At 46.4% G+C, this 18,293-nt stretch overlaps 1 protein-coding gene across 1 annotated transcript; it reads right to left on the minus strand.

The window, feature by feature from the left end:
* Window positions 1-1,200: 1,200 nt before the first annotated feature.
* Window positions 1,201-10,983, minus strand: SOX18 (SRY-box transcription factor 18). Its single transcript, XM_087962359.1, is given in 3 exon segments — window positions 1,201-2,507; window positions 10,123-10,512; window positions 10,515-10,983. Coding segments are annotated over 3 exon segments (1,455 nt in total). The 5' UTR covers window positions 10,711-10,983; the 3' UTR covers window positions 1,201-1,638.
* Window positions 10,984-18,293: the final 7,310 nt, after the last annotated feature.

Genomic DNA, 18,293 nt, shown 5'->3' on the forward strand with positions numbered 1-18,293 from the left:
CCTTCTGTTTTGAACCATCTCCTTGTGCTACACAGCAATACAGTATATCAGTTTTTCAGCCTTATTTGTTGGTTTGTTTTTTTTAAAAAAAGAAAAGCAATGCCATTAATGAGATAGTTTAAAATAATGCAGGGTTTACAGATCAAAAGAGAGGTTTGGGGCAACCAGACGCATGGTTTGGGGAGGCACATGGGGTGGACTAAGATTGCAATGGGGCATGTTCTTACTTTCCTCGGAGAGGAGAATTTCCCCGCCTGTCGGTGGCCAGGTACATGTAGCCCTCGACTTACAATGATTCGTTTAGTGGCCGTTTTGAAGTTGCCATGGTGTGACCCATTCAGCAGCTGTAGTGATTAGCAACTGAACTTTTGCACTCAAATGTGGTCATAAGTCAAGGACTACTGTAACATAAAAAGAGCAGAGGGCTTGCTTTGATCTTTGCAGCAAGTGTGTAAAGGAGACCAAGAGGTGATTCAACACATGACATGGCAAGAAAACTAGCTTGCCTACCCATGATCTTATTGGAAGGAGACGACGTGAAGGACCCTGAATTATTGCATATCCCAATATTACTACATCTGTAGTTACTACAGAGGCCAATACGAAGTCCTTGGTCGGGTGGACACTTCTGTCTGATAAGCTGATCTTTAAAAGCCTGATATTTAAAGGTTTGTAATATGTGAGGCGGCCCTTTCTCTGCTCCTTTATAGAATTAAGCTGAAGCCTTTTTTAAAATGGTGAGATATTTTTTTTGTACAAAATTTGTTCCGAGCTCCTTGTAGGAACTTTACTCCTCAGCTACTCCACAGCCAGCTGAGCCCCGTCTCCTTCTCCACGGCTCGAAGCCTCACAACCCGTGCAAAGAGCAAACTCACCTCTTCCTCTCTGGAGCAAAGCATTAGCATCTGTGTGGCCTACATTTATCGAAACCAGAGGCTTCCAAACTTGGCAACTTTAAGACTTGTGGACTTCAACTCCCAGAATGCTATAGCTGGCTGGAGAATTCTGGGAGTTGAAGTCCACAAGTCTTAAAGTTGTCAAGTTTGGGAAGCCCTGATCTAAATGGACGCAGGTAATCCTCGACTTACAACCACAAGGGAGGCCAAGATTTCCACTGTTAAACAAGGCAGCAGTAAGCAAATCACTCCCGATTGTATGGCCTTTTTTTTTTTTCTTTTTTGCCCCAGTGGTTAGTGAATCCCTGCAGCTGTTAAGTGATTCGAGTGGTCATTAAACAAATCCGACTTGCCCCATTGACTTTGTTGTCAGGAGCCGGAGGGGAAGGTTGCAAACAGCGGCAGTTAAATACATGCCACTTGCCAAGCGATCACATGACGGGGACGACAGTCATAAGTGCGAGGACCAGTCATGAGTCACCTTTTTTTGCAGTGCCGTCGGGATGGATGCTAAATAAGTGGTTGTAACTCAAGGACTACTTATACGCCTGCGCCCCAATCTCCTCTCCCATTCATACTGGGTTCGCCGTCCTAGCTTTCCCCAAGGAGTCCCGGGAAACTGAACGGCAGCCATCCGGAGCATGTCCCGTCCGCTCGAACTTCCCAGCGCCCCTGAGGAGACAGCGGTTCCCGCCCCCCCGGCTTGTGGGGGCTGCCCCAAACCTCTCCCTCAATTCAATGTTTACCCGGTGATACAGGTGCTGTAATAAACAGCGCTGCTCGCGTCGGACAAGGCGGAGATGAGGCTGTTGTCCTCACAGCTCCGCGGAGTCACTTTGGACATGGAAACGTGGTAGGCGAAGCCCGAAGGATCCGGACGAGTCCTGCTCATATTCAAATACTGGTCGAACTCGTTGCGGTCCACTTCTGTCCACAGCTCGTTGGGGTTCAAGTGCTCCACGCCGTCCAGCTGGTGCGATTCAGGAGGAGGGGAGAGCTGGCCCAGGTGGGCCGACAGCCCGTTGGCGGCTCCCGCGGCGCAGATCTGGTTGTAGTACATCCCAGACGGGTGGGGAGTCCTCATGGCTTCGGCCAGGTGGGAGGGCGGGTTGGGGGGGTACCCCATGACCATGTTCCTCCCCAGGTTTTTTTCCGGGGAAAACTCCATCGGCGGCGGCGGAGGAGGAGGAGGTGGGTGGTACCCACGAAAGGACATCACATTGCAGTCGTCCTGCATGTGAGGTGGGAAAAAGGCAGGCTCCGCCTGTTCTAGGACATCCAGAGGGGACATCTCCGGGGTCGGGAGGCCGTAGTTCTCCATCTCTGACCCCATGGAGCGCAGTTCCCGGAAGTGGTTCAGTGGCGGAGGCTGGGAGTGGCTGATGCCACTGGAGGCCCCGCGGTGGCCCATGGCGAAATTCTCGCCGCAGGGCTGTGGCAGGTTGTGGAGAAGGATGCTCGGTTCCATCCTCTTGATTTTCTTGGCCTGCTTCTTCCGGCGGGGACGGTACTTGTAATTGGGGTGGTCCTGCAGGTGCTGGATCCTGAGCATCTCGGCCTCCTCCACGAAGGGGCGCTTGTCGGTGGTGCTCAGGGCTTTCCACGCCTGGCCTGGGGAGGTCCGAAAGAGAAAAAGAGAGGGCACGATAAGACACATGACGGACGGTCGCAGGAATCGGATAGGTCTAGTTTAATGAAAAGAAGGACTCAGGGTGGCATGATTGCAGTCTTTGGGGCTGCCCCAAAGAAGAGGGAGTCAATCTATTCTGCAAAAGCCCCTGAAGGCAGGACAAGAAGCAACGGGTGGAAACTAATCAAGGAGAGAAGCAACCTAGAACTAAGGAGGATTTTCCTGACAGTTAATAGTAGAACAATTAACCATTGGAACTGCTTACCTCCAGAAGTTGCGGATGCTCCAACACTGGAGGTTTTCAAGAAGAGATTGGACAACCGTTTGTCCTAAATGGTATCGGGTTTCCTGCTTGTGCAGGGGGTTGGACTAGAAGACCTCCAGGGTCCCTTTCAACTCTGTTAGTCTGTTATATAGGGTTGGAAAGGACCTTGGAGGTCTTTGAATCTAATACACTCAACTGTTCAACAGAAGACAGTATACAATTCTGGGCTGTGCAGTCTCTTCTTCAAAACCTCTGCTGTTGGAACATCGACAATTCCTGAAGGCAAGCTATTCTAATGATTGATTGTTGTCAACGTCAGGAAATTTCTCCTTAGTTCCAGACTGGTTCTCCCCTGGGTTTGTTGATTAGACCCTTCCAACTCTCTCATTCTATTATTATGAAGATGGTGCGGTGTCAGGGGTTTTCGGTTCAATGCGTGGAGTGTGAAGCACGAGTGTTTGTGTTTATTTTCATGGTCATGATGTGGCACAGAAGATGGTGTTTGATTTCAAATAAAGTAAACTAAACTAAAACTAAACTAAACTAAAGATGCTGCTGTCGCACCAACGGCCAACACTGCCAAGGCTTTCACAGAAAAAAACTGACAAGATCGCTCACACGTGACTGAGGCATGCGAAGATCCTGACCAAAATATATATATGTATATAATCCATACAGGTTAGTCCTCAATTTACGACAGCCGTCGGGAGTAGAATTTCCATTGCTAAGTGAGGCGGTTGTGGAGTAAATTAAGGCCAGGTTTATGACCTTTGTTTTGGCCACGATTGTTAAGCAAATCGCTGCAAGTTGTTAAAGAGAATCACGGTGTTGTGAAGCAAATCTTGTTGACTTTGCTTGTTGGAAGCCGGCTGGGAAGGTGGAAAATGACATACACACACACTCACATGATCTTAAGACCTGCAAAATGTTGTGAATACATACCGGGTTGCCAAGTGCCTGAAATTTTGATCGTGTGACCTGATTCTGTTGTCACCTGCTCAAACCCTGACTCCTTTACACTCAAACTATCCACTATTGACCTCACCCCATTCCTAAGAGGTCTGTAAGGGGCGTGCATAAGCGCACCATCATGCCTACCGTCTCTGTCCTATTGTCCCCAATTATTAGTCCCTATTTCTTGTATTTAAACTTATGTTTATTCTTGTTTCTGTAAGCTTTTGACAAATAAATAAATCAATAATCATAATATTTTATTTTTATTTTTTGGTTTTAAATATGGTTTTTACATTGTGCAAGCTGCCTCGCCGCCAGGGGTGAATAGGCGGCAATATAAATCAAATAAATAAAAATAAACAGGGAGGCTGCAATAGTTGTAAGTACGAGGAAACAGCTGTTAAGTCGCTTTTGTCAGCGCTGTGGTAACTTCGTATGGACGTTAAATGCTGGTTAAGTCGAGGACGATCTGCGTATCGCTTTGGGAAGGAGTTTAAAGGACTAAGTCTCAGCAGGGAGGGCAAAAGGTTGGGGTAGGTGTCCCTAAAATCATGATCAAGTAAAGATGTTGAGACTCTAGAAAGGGTGCAGAGAAGAGCAACAAAAATGATTAAGGGATTGGAGGCTGAAACATATGAAGAACGGTTGCAGGAACTGGGTATGTCTTATGAAAAGAAGGGCTAGGGAAGACAGGATAGCAGTCTTCCCATATTTCAGGGGCTGCCCCAAAGAAGAGGGAGTCAAGCTATTCTCCAAAGCACCTGACAGTAGGACAAGAAACAATGGGTGAAAACTAATCAAGGAGAGAAGTAATCTAGAACTGACAGAACAATGAATCAGTGGAACTGCTTGCCACCAGAAGTTGTAAATGCTCCAACACTGGAAGTTTTAAAGAAGAGATTAGATAAACATTTGTCTGAAGTGGTGTAGGGTTTCCTGCCTAAGCAGGGGGTTGGACTAGAAGACCTCCAAGGTCCCTTTCAACTATTCTATTCTATTCTATTCTATTCTATTCTTTAAAAAAAGTCATGATGGTAGCTGCCACCATGGGGGACAAAACCACGAGAAAAAACATTTGCAACACATTTGCGATGCATACCAAAAAGGGGACAAGGCTACAACAGAGCAGTGGCGATAACCATCTTAGCATTTTTTTTGTGGGGGTCCCTGTGTCCCTTCCGCAGGGACCCCCAAATCCTGACGCAGAGCTCCGAAGAATTTCCACGCTCGGTTAAGATTTTTACATCAGGGTCTAGCAGACCCAGTCCTAGACTTACAATGGTTCATTTAGCGGCCATTCGAAGTGACAATGGCACTGGGGGGAAAAAGGGGCTGGTGAGCATTTTTCACACTTAACGACTGTCGCAGCCTCAACGTGATCCAAATTCGGGCGCTTGGCAACTGGTTCATATTTATGACGGTGGCAGTGTCCCGGGGTCATGCGATGAGGTTTTGCGACCTACTGACAAGCAAAGTCAATGGGAGAAGCCAGATTCACTTCACAGGCGCGTCAATAACTTAACCACTGCAGTCATTCACTTAACAACGGTGGCAAGGAAGGTCGTAAAATGGGGCAAAACTCACTTAACACATGCTTCGCTTAGCTACAGAAATTTGGGGAGTCCATTGTGGTCCGTAAGTCCAGGATTGCCTGTCATAATAGCAAAATGATAATTTGGGGGGCATCTTAGCAGCTAATAAGGTTAGGATCCCACCGATATTTTTAACAGATTGCAATCCGGTTCTAATTAAATGCACAATTAACTAATTGTGATTCCTGAGCGTCTCCAACTAAATCTCTTTCTTTCTCTCTCTCTGTCTTTAAGGTACGATAATATTTCGAATGTAGGTGTGGAGGTGTCTTTTAAACTAAGGCCCATTTGCTAGTTTCCCAATAAGGATGCATAAAGAGAGGCAGTTTGGTCTAGCAGTTAAGGCACCAGGAGAGAAACAAGGCGACCATGAGTTCTAGTCCCATCTTCAGTATAAAAGCTGGCTGGATGACTCTGAGTGCCAATCACCAGGAGACAGTGAGTTCTTGTCCTATCTTAGGCACAAAAGCTGGCTGGATGACTTTGGGTCTATCACCAGGAGAGTGTGAGTTCTAGTCTCGCCTTATACATGCAAGCCAGTTGGGTGACTTTGGGCCAATTGCCAGGAGACAGTGAGTTCTAGTTCTGCTTCAGGCAAGTGAGCTGGCTGGATGACTTTGGGTCGGTCATTCTTTCTCAACCCCAATCCATCTCAAGGGTTGTTATTGTGGAGAAAATAGGAATAGGAAGTTGTGTCTGCCGCCTTGAGTTATTTGTAAAAAATAATAAAGATAGGGGGGAATTAAATTAAATTAAAAAACAATAACATGGTGTCCTTATTCCATCATCCAAAATATTGCATTCAAAAAAATGTATGCTTGTTTCTTGTGAAGTCCGTGACAGGGTTGGCAAACTGGTTTTTTTAAAGGTGTACAACTTCCAAATTGTGACTCACTACATCAAAGGGCGCGTTGTTTAGGGAACATTTTCCAGAAACTGTGAGATTGCAATTTGGACATTTTTCAAACCCTATAAAGTGAGCCAAGTTCCACTTTAAAGAGAGAGGGAAATAACATACTTTACAGAGAGTTAATTTCACTACAATCCCGTCAAGCATTTAAAGAACAAGAAATGGCTCGGAGACAATAAACATTGGAGCGTAAAAAATATTTCTTTTTTTAAAAAAGCTCTTAAATTCATTTTCCATATTGTCTTGCTTAATACCGAAAGCCAAATTACGTTGTCTAAAGTGGCTACAATGCAGATTCGGTTTAGAAATAGCGCTTTCCCACAATCGGTTCCATAAAGAGAGAGTGAAGAAAAGAGATTAAAACATGGATAAAATTATCTATCACATGGAGAATGGAGAATATGTGCACCCCAGATTGTCCAATAAGACTGAATCATGGGAGATTTTGCGCGCTTTTCACCTTGAGATATTGAACTGTGAAACTCATGGCCACAAGATAGTTAACAGCCTAACAACCTGGAAGAAGTAAAAGCCAGGAGGATCCAGCTATCAATAACTACTAATCATTTTGGTGATCTTTCTATGATTGCCTGCAGTCTCAAAAAGACACTTTAAGGGCAGGAAAAGAAAAAAAAATAGATCTAAACATATATATAATGATCCCTTTTTCTTTGAAAAAATCATTTTCCAGGACAGGAAGAAAAAAAATATCTCTATTTTTGTTTGAAAGTGCAAATATAGTCCATTTGTTTAAGATTGGGAGAAATGATACCCAACCCAGAATGGGGCATATAAATCGATAACTAATAGAATTGTTGATATTCAGGCAGTATCAATATTTAATAAATTATAGTTCGTCGCTCAGTCAACCAGATGTTTAGATTGAATTTGGGCTTTTTATCTTCCGAGTCCTGCCCAAGGACTGGGGATAGGTAGATGTTGTTGTTTGAGGGTGTTAAATTATTATGATATACTTTATTCATTAAACATGAAACTCAAGTCAACTGAACATTCAAAAATGCATCACAAATACCATTGACTGGTGCTAATGGTTGATACAGGTTGCTACCAGTGTCCTAGGTATCAACCAAGTACCTTCTTAAGCTGTACGATGATATTATTATTATTGTTGTTGTTGTTGTTGTTGTTATTATTATTATTATTATTATTATTATTATTATTATTATTATTATTATTATTATACAACTAGGATTACATTTAAATAGTCTCAAACAATAAAGAATTCAATACTGTGTTAACTCACACTATGCTTAACTTGGCGAGTTAAAGACCTCTTTAATTATGCAACATACGAAGCTTGATTAGAGTTAACCTCACCATGTATTTCCCTGCTGTGGTTTAGCGTGTTATATGAAATCTGCCTGCTTGGTTAGTTTATGATCCAATATGCTGTGCGAACACACCGAGTTAAGAGCGTTGTGTAAACACAGCAATTGTTTTGCCTCCAGATACAGAACACTACTGACCACCAAAGATAGTCTTCCATAAATGCCGTTTTCCCTCAAGACACAAATGCTTGAGTACTGATGGTGTTACCTAGTTCGGTAACGAAACGTCTGCAAGAAACCAACCAAGCTCAGAGATCACCAAAGGACCACTCGTTTTAACTCCGAGCTACAAATATTCTCTTTTGTTAGTACTTGAATCCTAATTGTTTGCTACTTTATTAAGCATCAACTACTTGGCTGTGGTTTCCAGATGTGATGGTTCATCACGTCTTAGAATATAAGGGTTGGAAATCACCTTAGCGGTCATCTAATCACCCCAAATAATGCAGTTAAACTCTAAATACTTGGAAGAGTGGAAATCAGGAGAAATTCGGTGTGTAATAGAAGGATGAATGAGTTCATCTGTCTAGGTTTGCAAATTCCAGAATTCACCACATGCTCAAGAGAAATTCAAGAGAATTTCTCTTAAATTCTGCTTATATGGCCTAAGTTTATTTGTTTAAATGATGGATTCTGGAATTTCAATTAAAATAGACCTCAGAGGTTTAAAATCTCTTTTGTCCGGTCTCAATTGATTCCTTAGATTATTATAAGGATGCAAAATGTTGTTAAATAGAACATAGGTTGAGTTCAGATTAAGATAAAATGCTGGGATGTGATTATGTTCCGTTGTAGACCCAGGTCTGATCTTGCTCACATCCTGGATCAGCCGGAATAAAATTCCTCTGTTAATCAGAAATGCTGGCTTAACCCTAAGTGTCAGAGGGTGGTCTAGAATAGATGACCTTCGGGGTGTGTGTGTGTGTGTTCTTTCTAGCTCTTCGATTCTGTGATCCTACGAACACACTTAAATAAAAGTGGAGGAAATCAGCCCAACCTTTTTCTCCTTTGGACAGTGTTTCTGAAACTTTTAAGAGTTGCGGACTTCAACTCCCGGAATCTCTAAGCTAACCATCCGCTCATCTTCATTTCATAAGCCCCCCTCCCCTTCTTCTCAATTTTGGACCAAGATTGCCCCCCCCCCAAATTCCTCCATTCTTGGGATCCCACCAATGTTGGTTAGCAAGCAAAGCTTAGGTCAGGGTCTCCAAACTTGGCCACTTTAAGACTTTTGCAGACTTCCACAAGTCTTAAACTTGCCAAGTTTGGAGACCTCTGGCTTAGACTAGACCAAGGGATTCCGAAGACCATAACTCTGGCTCCCCTGGGATGGACCACGGAGTCAGACTGGCTGAGAGCACTTCAGAGCTCATGCTTCCCCCCCCCACTCCTCCTGACGCGAATCTGGTGGCTGGGAGTTCCACAGGACTTGGTTACAAGAAGTTAAGAGACTCCCGGAAAGCAAAGTGAGCTGTGTGTGTGTGTGTGTGTGTGTGTGTGTGTGTGGAGAGAGAGAGAGAGAGAGAGAGAGAGAGAGAGAGAGAGAGAGAGAGAGAGGTGGGGAAGAAGAAGAAGAAGAGGAAGAAGAGATCAGATGTGTGCTCTGTGTGTGTGTGAGCCCCATCTCTCTTTGTATCTAGTGTGTACAGTATCTGTGTGTGTGTGTGTGTGTGTGTGTGCATCAAAAGGACAGCGGGAAGCAGAGTCCTGTCCGTGTGTGTGTGTGTGTGTGTGTGTGTGTGTGTGTTTGTGTGCCACGGAGGTGGGGGGGGGGGAGGTAGGGAGCCCGATGTGTGCGCGTACACGGTGTGCCTGGACGTGTATCAATGCCTGTGTGCCAAGAGGGCAGTGGAAGACCGCCAACGCTGTCCCGTGTGTGTGTGTGTGTGTGTGTGTGTGTGTGTGTGTGTGTGTGTGTGTCTATTAGTGCGTGTGTGCCAAGAGGGCAGCAGAAACCCATCCTTGAACCCATCCTGTGGGTGTGTGAGTGTGTGTCACGGGGGAGAAACAGTGGGGAGTCCTGTCTCTCTGTGTGTATGCGCGTGTGTGTATCAATGCGTGTGTTCCAAGGGGGCAGCCGGAAGAGTGACTGTGGGTGTGCGTGCGTGTTTGTATGTCACAGGAGGAGTGGGAGTCAGGTCTGCGTGCGTGTAACAAGCGGGAGTGGACGGAAGAAGACCCCCGCGTGACACACACACGCGGGGGTGGGGGTGGAAAGTGGGGAGTCTGGTCTGTGGGTGTAGGTGTCCCCGCACGCGCGTGTGTAACAAACAGGGACTGGGAAGAGGACACACACACACACCCCCGACGCCGTCCCACGCGCGCGTGTGTGCGCGCTTGCTTCTGTGTCACGCGGGGGGCGGTTGGAGTGGGGAGTCCGGTCACTCTGTGTGCGTTTGTGCGCGTATCCCTGCGTGTGTGTGCCAAGAGGGCAGCGGGGAGAGGAGGACCCTCGACGCCCTCCCGTGAGTGTGTGCGTGTGTGTCACGGGCGGGGGGGGAGAGCAGTGGCCAGGGGACCCCTTACCGAGCATCTTGCTGAGCACGGCGTTGTGCAGGTCCGGGTTCTGCTGGGCCAGCCGCTTCCTCTCGTCCTTGGCCCAGACCATGAAGGCGTTCATCGGGCGACGGATGCGCGAATCCTCGCCGTTGCCGTTGCCTCCGCTGCTGCTTTTGCCCGGGACGCCTCCGTAGCCATAGCCGGCCGAAGCGGCGTCGGGGCTGGGAACCGGGCTGGGCGCTGCCGCCGAGGAAGAAGAAGAGGAGGAGGAGGAGGAGGAGGAGGAGGAGGACGAAGCCAAGTGGGCGCCTCTGGGTTGAGCCGCCGCCGCCGCCGCCGCCGCCGCGGCGCCGGGACAGTATCCGAAGCCGGGCTCGGGGCTGGGGGATCGGCTGGAGGAGGAGGCGACGACGGCGGGCCGGGTGTGGCGCGGCGGGGGCGGCGGGGCGGCGGGGCCGGGTAAGCGAGCCCTGGATCAGGCGCGGCGGGGGCGGCGGGGGCAGTGGCGGGCGGCGGGGCGGCAGCGGCAGCCGCGACGACGGCTCCCCATGAAAAGTCGCCTCGGGCTTGCGGGATCTTCTCCTCTGCACAGAAAGGGGGCTCAGGTCTATTCATTCCAGCTGGACGGAGCTCTGGGGGTCGAGCGCGAGGCCGAGAAAGGAGAGACTGGAACCGGCAAGGGCGGACGGGCGGCCCAAGCGGGGAGAAGCCAAAACGGGACGGCCCGGGAGAGGAGCGAGCGAGCGAGCGAGCCGGGCGCTGCTGGGGCGATCGGAGGCGGACGGGAGGACGGGCGGTGGGCGCGGTCCCTTCTCTGGGCTGAGGGGGAGGAGCGGCGGCGGCTCTGTCCTCCGGCCGAAGGAGGACTGGAAGGATGCTCGCCGTCGAGGGGCCACATTATAAAGGCTTCGGGCGGCTGGGGGGAGGAAGAGGGAGGAGAAACGGAGCTGGCGGGGGACGCAGGAGAGGAGGAGGGTGTGTGTGTGTGTGTGTGTGTCGGGGAGAGAGGGGGCGTCCGGGATTGGAAAACCGAACCCAGCGCTCGGCTCCGTTTCCTTTGTTTTTTTCCAAGGAAATAGGCGGGCCCGGGTGGGAAACGGCTTCTCTTCTCGAGCCCCCCCCGCTCACCCCTCCCCGCCCCTTCCTTGGCGGCTGTAGCGGCGGCAGAAGCGGCTCGAATCCGCTTGGAACGAGCGAGCGCTGGAGGGACCGCGGGGGGGGCAAACAGCCTGCGAGGTCGCCTGGACGCGATCAGGGGACAGCGGCTGGGGGTGGGGTGGGGCTTGCTTTGAGGAGGGCGAGGGAGGGGGCAAAGTTTTCCTTCCCTCCTACCTATCTACCTACCTACTTACTTCTTACTTCTCCTCTCTTTCCTTCCTTCCAATCAAAATCAGCTTTCTTTTCTTTCTTTCTTTCTTTCTTTCTTTCTTTCTTTCTTTCTTTCTTTCTTTCTTTCTTTCTTTCTTTCTTTCTTTCTTTCTTTCCTTCCTTCCTTCCTTCTCTCTTTCCTTCCTTCCTTTTTGCTTCCTTCCTTCCTTCCTTCCTTTTTTCTTTCTTTCTTTCTTTCTCCTTCTTTCTTTCTTTCTTTCTTTCTTTCTTTCTTTCTTTCTTTCTTTCTTTCTTTCTTTCTTTCTTTCTTTCTTTCTTTCTTTCTTTCCTTCCTTCCTTCCTTCCTTCCTTCCTTCCTTCCTTCTTACCTACCTTCTCTCTTCTTTCCTTCCTTTCTTTCCTTCTTTCTTTTCACATCAAAATCATCTTTCTTTCTTTCTTTCCTTTCTTCCTTCCTTTCTTCCTTCCTTCCTTCCTTCCTTCCTACCTCTCCTCTTTTCCTTCCTGTTTTGCTTCCTTCCTTCTTTCCACATCAAATCAGCTCTTTCTTTTTTTTCTCCGTCTCTTTTTCTCTTTCTTTCTTTCTTTCTTTCTTTCTTTCTTTCTTTCTTTCTTTCTTTCTTTCTTTCTTTCTTTCTTTCTTTCTTTCTCCTTCCTTCCTTCCTTCTCTCTTTCCTTCCTTCCTTTTTGCTTCCTTCCTTCCACATCAAAATCACCTTTCTTTCTTTCTTTCTTTCTTTCTTTCTTTCTTTCTTTCTTTCTTTCTTTCTTTCTTTCCTTCCTTCCTTCCTTCCTTCCTTCCTTCCTTCCTTCCTACCTTCCTCTTTTCTTCCTTCCTTTTTTCCTTCTTTCTTTCCACATCAAAATCATCTTTCTTTCTCTTTTCCTTCCTTCCTTCCTTCTTTCTTCCTTCCTTCCTTCCTTCCTTCCTTCCTTCCTTCCTTCCTTCCTTCCTTCCTACCTACTCCTCTTTTCCTTCCTGTTTTGCTTCCTTCCTTCTTTCCACATCAAATCAGCTCTCTTTCTTTTATTTCTCCGTCTCTTTCTCTCTTTCTTTCTTTCTTTCTTTCTTTCTTTCTTTCTTTCTTTCTTTCTTTCTTTCTTTCTTTCTTTTTCTTTCTTTCTTTCTTTCTTCTTTCTTTCTTTCTTTCTTTCCTTTCTTTTTTCTTTCTTTCTTTCTTTTTTCTTTCTTTCTTTCTTTTTTCTTTCTTTCTTTCTTTCTTTCTTTCTTTCTTTTTCTTTCTTTCTCCCTCCCTCCCTCTTTTATCCATCCATCCATCCATCCATCCAAATTATCTTCCTTCCTTCTACTCCCTGCTACCCATCCTCATCTTTCCTTCCTTCCTTCCTTCCTTCCTTCCTTCCTTCCTTCCTTCCTTCCTTCCTTCCTTCCTTCCTTCCTTCCATCCATCCATCCATCCATCCATCCATCATCTTTCTTTCTTTTTTTCTCTTTCTGACTGCCAACATTTTTAAAGCAAGTTTTAATATCCTTTTCCTTCCAGCCGCTCCACTTTCTTCTTCCGAAACCTAAAGAATCTGATCTTTTTCAGAGGCTGCCTTGCAGTGGCATTGCTGGGAACGCTTTTTTGAAAGGGGATGTTTGCGCTGGGCATGGGCTTAGATTCGAAGCCCCTAAGGGAGAAAGAAGGAAAAAGGAAAAGAAAGGGAAGGAAGGGAAGGGAAGGAAGGAAGGGAAGGAAGGAAGGAAGGAAGGAAAGGAAAGGAAGAAGGAGAAGGAAAGGAAAGGAAAGGAAAGGAAAGGGAAGGAAGGGAAGGGAAGGGAAGGAAGGAAAGGAAAGGAAAGGAAAGGAAAGGAAGGAAGAAGGAAGGAAGGAAGGAAGAAGGAAGAAGGAAGGAAGGAAGGAAGGAAGGAAGGAAGGAAGGAAGGAAAGGAAAGGAAAGGAAAAGAAAGAGGAAGGGAAGTTAAGGAAAGGAAAGTTAAGGAAAGGAAGGAAGGAAAGGAAAGGGAAGGGAAGGGAAGGGAAGGGAAGGGAAGTTAAGGAAAGGAAAGTTAAGGAAAGGAAAGGGAAGGGAAGGAAGGAAAAGGAAAGGAAGGAAAAGAAGGAAAGGAAGGATATGGAAGGAAAGGAAAGAAAGGTAGGAAAGGGAAGGAAAGGAAGGGAAGAAAAGGAAAGTTAAGAAAGGAAAGGAAAGAGGAGGAAAGGAAGAAAAGCAGGGGGGTGGGTCCCAGTTTGCACATGAGGGGAGGAGTGATATGAAAATACTGTTTCCCGTGTGGAAGATTTTGTGGGTGGTAAACTAGGGGAGTTGATTGCCACAAGATTGTGATGATCACAGACTTGCAGTGTCTGCCAAAGGGGGCTGCAGATATTCATTGAGGGCTCTTAGTCCTGGAGGTTCAACATTTCGTCTAGGTTGGGGACAGCTTTCCTCAACACTGGAGGTTTTTAACAAAAGATTGGTCAACTGTTTGTCTGAAATGATATAGATCAATGGCAGCAAACCGGTCAGCCGGGGACCACTGGTAGTCCGTCAGAAAATTTTGGTGGTCCGCAGAGAAATGTCCCCCCCAAAGCAATTAATCCAGGCTGCACGGGAACACAAGGCTGCACTGCCCACATGGCCTGCAGGAACACAAGGCTTGAGTCCCTTCCATTGCAAACAACACGAGGTAGTGAGCGGAGGGGGAAAAGGGTGGAGGGGGGAACTTGCCCCACTCACCCTACACACCTGGCCTGGCCACGGAGGGGTGTGTGTGCTTCTTTCCGCTTCTTTGTTCTTCTGCTTTTGGTTGCACACAAGGAAAGCAGCAAAAGTCTTTCTTTCTGTCCCCCAAACTCCACCAGAAATAAGCCTTTGGGACCCTGCAAGGCCTCCTGCTCCAAGAGGCTGCGCCATCAAAGACTCATTTCTGGCGGAGTTTGAGGGATAGAAAGAAAGACTTCTGCTGCTTCTGCTGCTTTCCTTGCATGAAGCCAAAAGTCTCTCTCTCTCTCTCTTTCTCCCCCTGAGAATGGAGCTGGAGACAGTATCCTGCGATCCCAAATAAAGAATAATCGATCGGTAGGAAAACAGGGTGGGGAATTTCCCTGCAGACTCTTTGGGTTTTTTTCCCAAGTATAGATCTCCCGCTTGAGCAGGGGGTTGGACTAGAAGACCTCCCAAGGTCCCTTCCAACTCTGTTACTCTGTTCTGTTCTGAATAGGTATCGGGTTGCGACTGATGGGAGAACCAAAATACTGAACCGAGGCAGCCCTTGGCCCATCTACCTGTCAGTCAGTCTCTAAACCCAAAGTTGGCAAGATTAAGACTTGTGGACTTCAACTCCCAGAATTCCTGAGCTAACGTGACTGGAGGAGGAATTCTGGGAGTTGAAGTCCACAAGTCTTAAAGCTGTCAAGTTTGAAGACTGCTGCTCTAAACTCCGTATGGGGCATTCTTGTTTTAGGCTTTTGATCTTCAAGAAGCCCTTGAAACTTCCTCGCCAGCAATCAGCACAAGATAAGCAGGGATTAACCCCAGACAAACAAGCAGTAAACATCAGCCGAATCCAGGACCTACCCAGGAGAATGCCACACCCCCATCAATATGGGCAGGGCAAGCTGCTGTACACAGGTTATCCTCGACTTACAGCAGTTCATTTAGTGACCGTTCCAAGTTACAACAGCACTGGAAAAAGTGACTTAGGACCGTTTTTCACACTTAGGACGGCTGCAGCATCCCTCATGGTCACCTGATCTCAAAATTCAAAGGATTGGCAACCGGCGTGTATTTACAATGGCAGCGTCCCAAGATCCTGGGATCTCTTTCTGCGACCTACCTACAAGCAAATTCAATGGGGAAGCCAGATTCACTTAATAGCTGGGTTACTCACAGAATAACTCCTATGATTCACTTAACAACTCTTCCAAGGAAAGTCGTAAAATGGGGCAAAACTCACTTGAGAAATGTTTCACTTAGCAACATAAACGTGGAGCTCAATTGTCATAAATAGAGGCAGGGAGGACACCTGTAGGCACCTGTACTGCTCCCTACCTGTAGGCAGGGAGCACACGCCACTGCCTTCTAGCACTGATGATGTCACCTAGTTGGGTAATGAAACGTCGGCAAGAAAACAATCTAGCTCAGAGACAGCAAAGGACCCCACTGTCATTTTCCTCCTCCTCCTCCTCCTCCTCCTCCTCCTCCTCCTTCCTCCTGCAACCCCCTTCCCTTCTAGCACTGATAATGTCACCTATTTGGGTAATGAAATGTCTACAAGAAAACAACCCAGCCCAGAGAGCACCCAGGACTCCAAAGTCCCCTGTGGTTGTCGTTGTCCTTGATTTAGGACCTCACTTGAGCCCCAAATTTCTGTTGCTGAGACAGTTGTTAAATGAGCTTTGCCCCCATTTTACGACCTTTCGCGCCACCGTTGTTAAGTGAATCACGGCCGTTGTTAAGGCAGCAGCACGGTTGTTGAGTGAAGCCGTCTTCCCCGTTGACTTTCCTTGTCAGAAGGTCGTGAAAGGGGATCACAAGACCCTCCGGGATACCGCAACGGTCATAAATGTGAACCAGTTGCCAGACGTGATCGTGGGGAGGCTTCAGCGGCCGTAAGTGTGAAAAATAGTCACATGCCTGTTTTAGTGCAGCTGTAACTTGGAACAGTCACTCAATGAGTGGTTGTAAGCCCAGGGTTACCTCTACGTGTTGGCACAAGCAAGGCATGGTTCGGGTTAACCTTGGTTAGGTGGCAGGTGGCTTTGCCTGGGTTACAAACCCAGAGAATGTGTAGGGCAGGAATTGAGTCTGTGAACACAGCCACTCGTGCCTTTTCTTCATTGCCCAGAAGATCATTGGTTGCCATCTCCCCTCTTTGGAAAAGATTTATAGTTCCCGCTGCCTTAAGAAAGTTCAAAACATTCTCAAAGATCCATCTCATCCTGGGCACCCCCTTTTTTTTGAACTATTACTATCCGGCAGACGGTACAGGATAATAAAAACAAGGACAAATAGGCTGAAAAACAGCTTCTATCCCAGGGCAGTAGCTCTGTTGAATTCTACTGTATAGTGCAATATGAATGCAACATCAGGGGTTTTCAATTCAATGTATAGAATGTGTGTTTGTGTTTATTTTCATGGTCATAATGTACACTCAAGATGGTATTTAATTTTGTTGTACGAGGTGCAATGACAATACAGTAAACTAAACTACAGCAAACTACTATGCAGGGTTGTTGTGATGGCACATCATGAAATCAATGTACGGAATATATTCTGTATATTGATTTCTCCTCCCACTTATGACTGTATGACTGTAACCTTGTTCCTTGTATCCTAATTATTGTTATTGATCTTTTCCTAGTATGATTTGATTGCTTACTGTACCCTATGACTATTATTAAGTGTTCTACTTTATGATTCTTGACTCTTGACGAATGTATCTTTTGTCTTATGTGCACTGAGAGCATTTGCACCAAGACAAATTCCTTGTGTGTCCAGTCACACTTGGCCAATAAAGAATTCTATTCTGTTCTGTTCTATTCTATTCTATTCTATTCTATTCTATTCTATTCTATTCTATTCTATTCCATTCCATTCCATTCCATTCTATTCTATTCTGTTCCATTCCATTCCATTCTATTCCATTCCATTCCATTCTATTCCATTCCATTCCAGTTATTCTATTCCTTTCCTTTACATTCCATTCCATTCCATTCCAGTTATTCTATTCCATTCCATTCCAGTTATTCTATCCCATTCCATTCCATTCCAGTTATTCTATTCTATTCCATTCTATTCTATTCTATTCTATTCTATTCTATTCTGTTCTGTTCTGTTCTGTTCTGTTCTGTTCTGTCCTGTCCTGTCCTATCCTATCCTATCCTATCCTAGATTCTGTCCTGTCCTATCCTATCCTATCCTATCCTATCCTATTAGATTCTGTCCTGTCCTGTCCTGTCCTATCCTATCCTATCCTATCCTATCCTATCCTATCCTAGATCCTGTCCTATCCTGTCCTGATCCTGTCCTGTCCTGTCCTGTCCTGTCCTGTCCTGTCCTGTCCTATCCTGTCCTATCCTATCCTATCTAGATTCTGTCCTGTCCTATCCTATCCTATCCTATCCTATTAGATTCTGTCCTGTCCTATCCTATCCTATCCTATCCTATCCTATCCTATCCTATCCTATCCTATCCTATCCTATCCTATCCTATTAGATTCTGTCCTGTCCTGTCTGTCCTGTCCTGTCCTGTCCTATCCTATCCTATCCTATCCTATCCTATCCTATCCTATCCTATCCTATCCTATCCTATCCTATCCTATCCTATCCTATTAGATTCTGTCCTGTCCTGTCCTGTCTGTCCTATCCTATCCTATCCTATCCTATCCTATCCTATCCTATCCTATCCTATCCTATCCTATTAGATTCTGTCCTGTCCTGTCCTGTCCTATCCTATCCTATCCTATCCTATCCTATCCTATCATCCTATCCTATCCTATCCTATTAGATTCTGTCCTGTCCTGTCCTATCCTATCCTATCCTATCCTATCCTATCCTATCCTATCCTATCCTATCCTATTAGATTCTATATAGAATCTAATAGAATAGGACCGGACAGGACCGGACAGGACAGAATAGGATAGAGATAGAAACTAGTTGGAAGGGACCTTGGAGGTCTTCTAGTCCAACCCCCTGCTTAGGCAGCAAACCCTACCCCACTTTCAAACCAATGGTTATCCAGTCTCTCCTTAAAAACCGTTGGAGCATTTACAACTTCTGGAAGCAAGTTGTTCTTATGTGCTGCCTGGAAGCAAAGTGGCCCGTCCTTCTGAAATTTTAAAAGCAGAAATCCAGTCATCCTCCTCATCCTCATCCTCATCATCTGGTGCCACCCCAAAGTTCTTGGAGAGGACAATGACG

The sequence above is a fragment of the Notechis scutatus genome, chromosome 3, assembly GCF_049901735.1.
Source record: "Notechis scutatus isolate UNSWTSFEM ecotype Mainland chromosome 3, rNotScu1.2, whole genome shotgun sequence".
Classification (NCBI taxonomy): Eukaryota; Metazoa; Chordata; class Lepidosauria; order Squamata; family Elapidae; genus Notechis; species Notechis scutatus.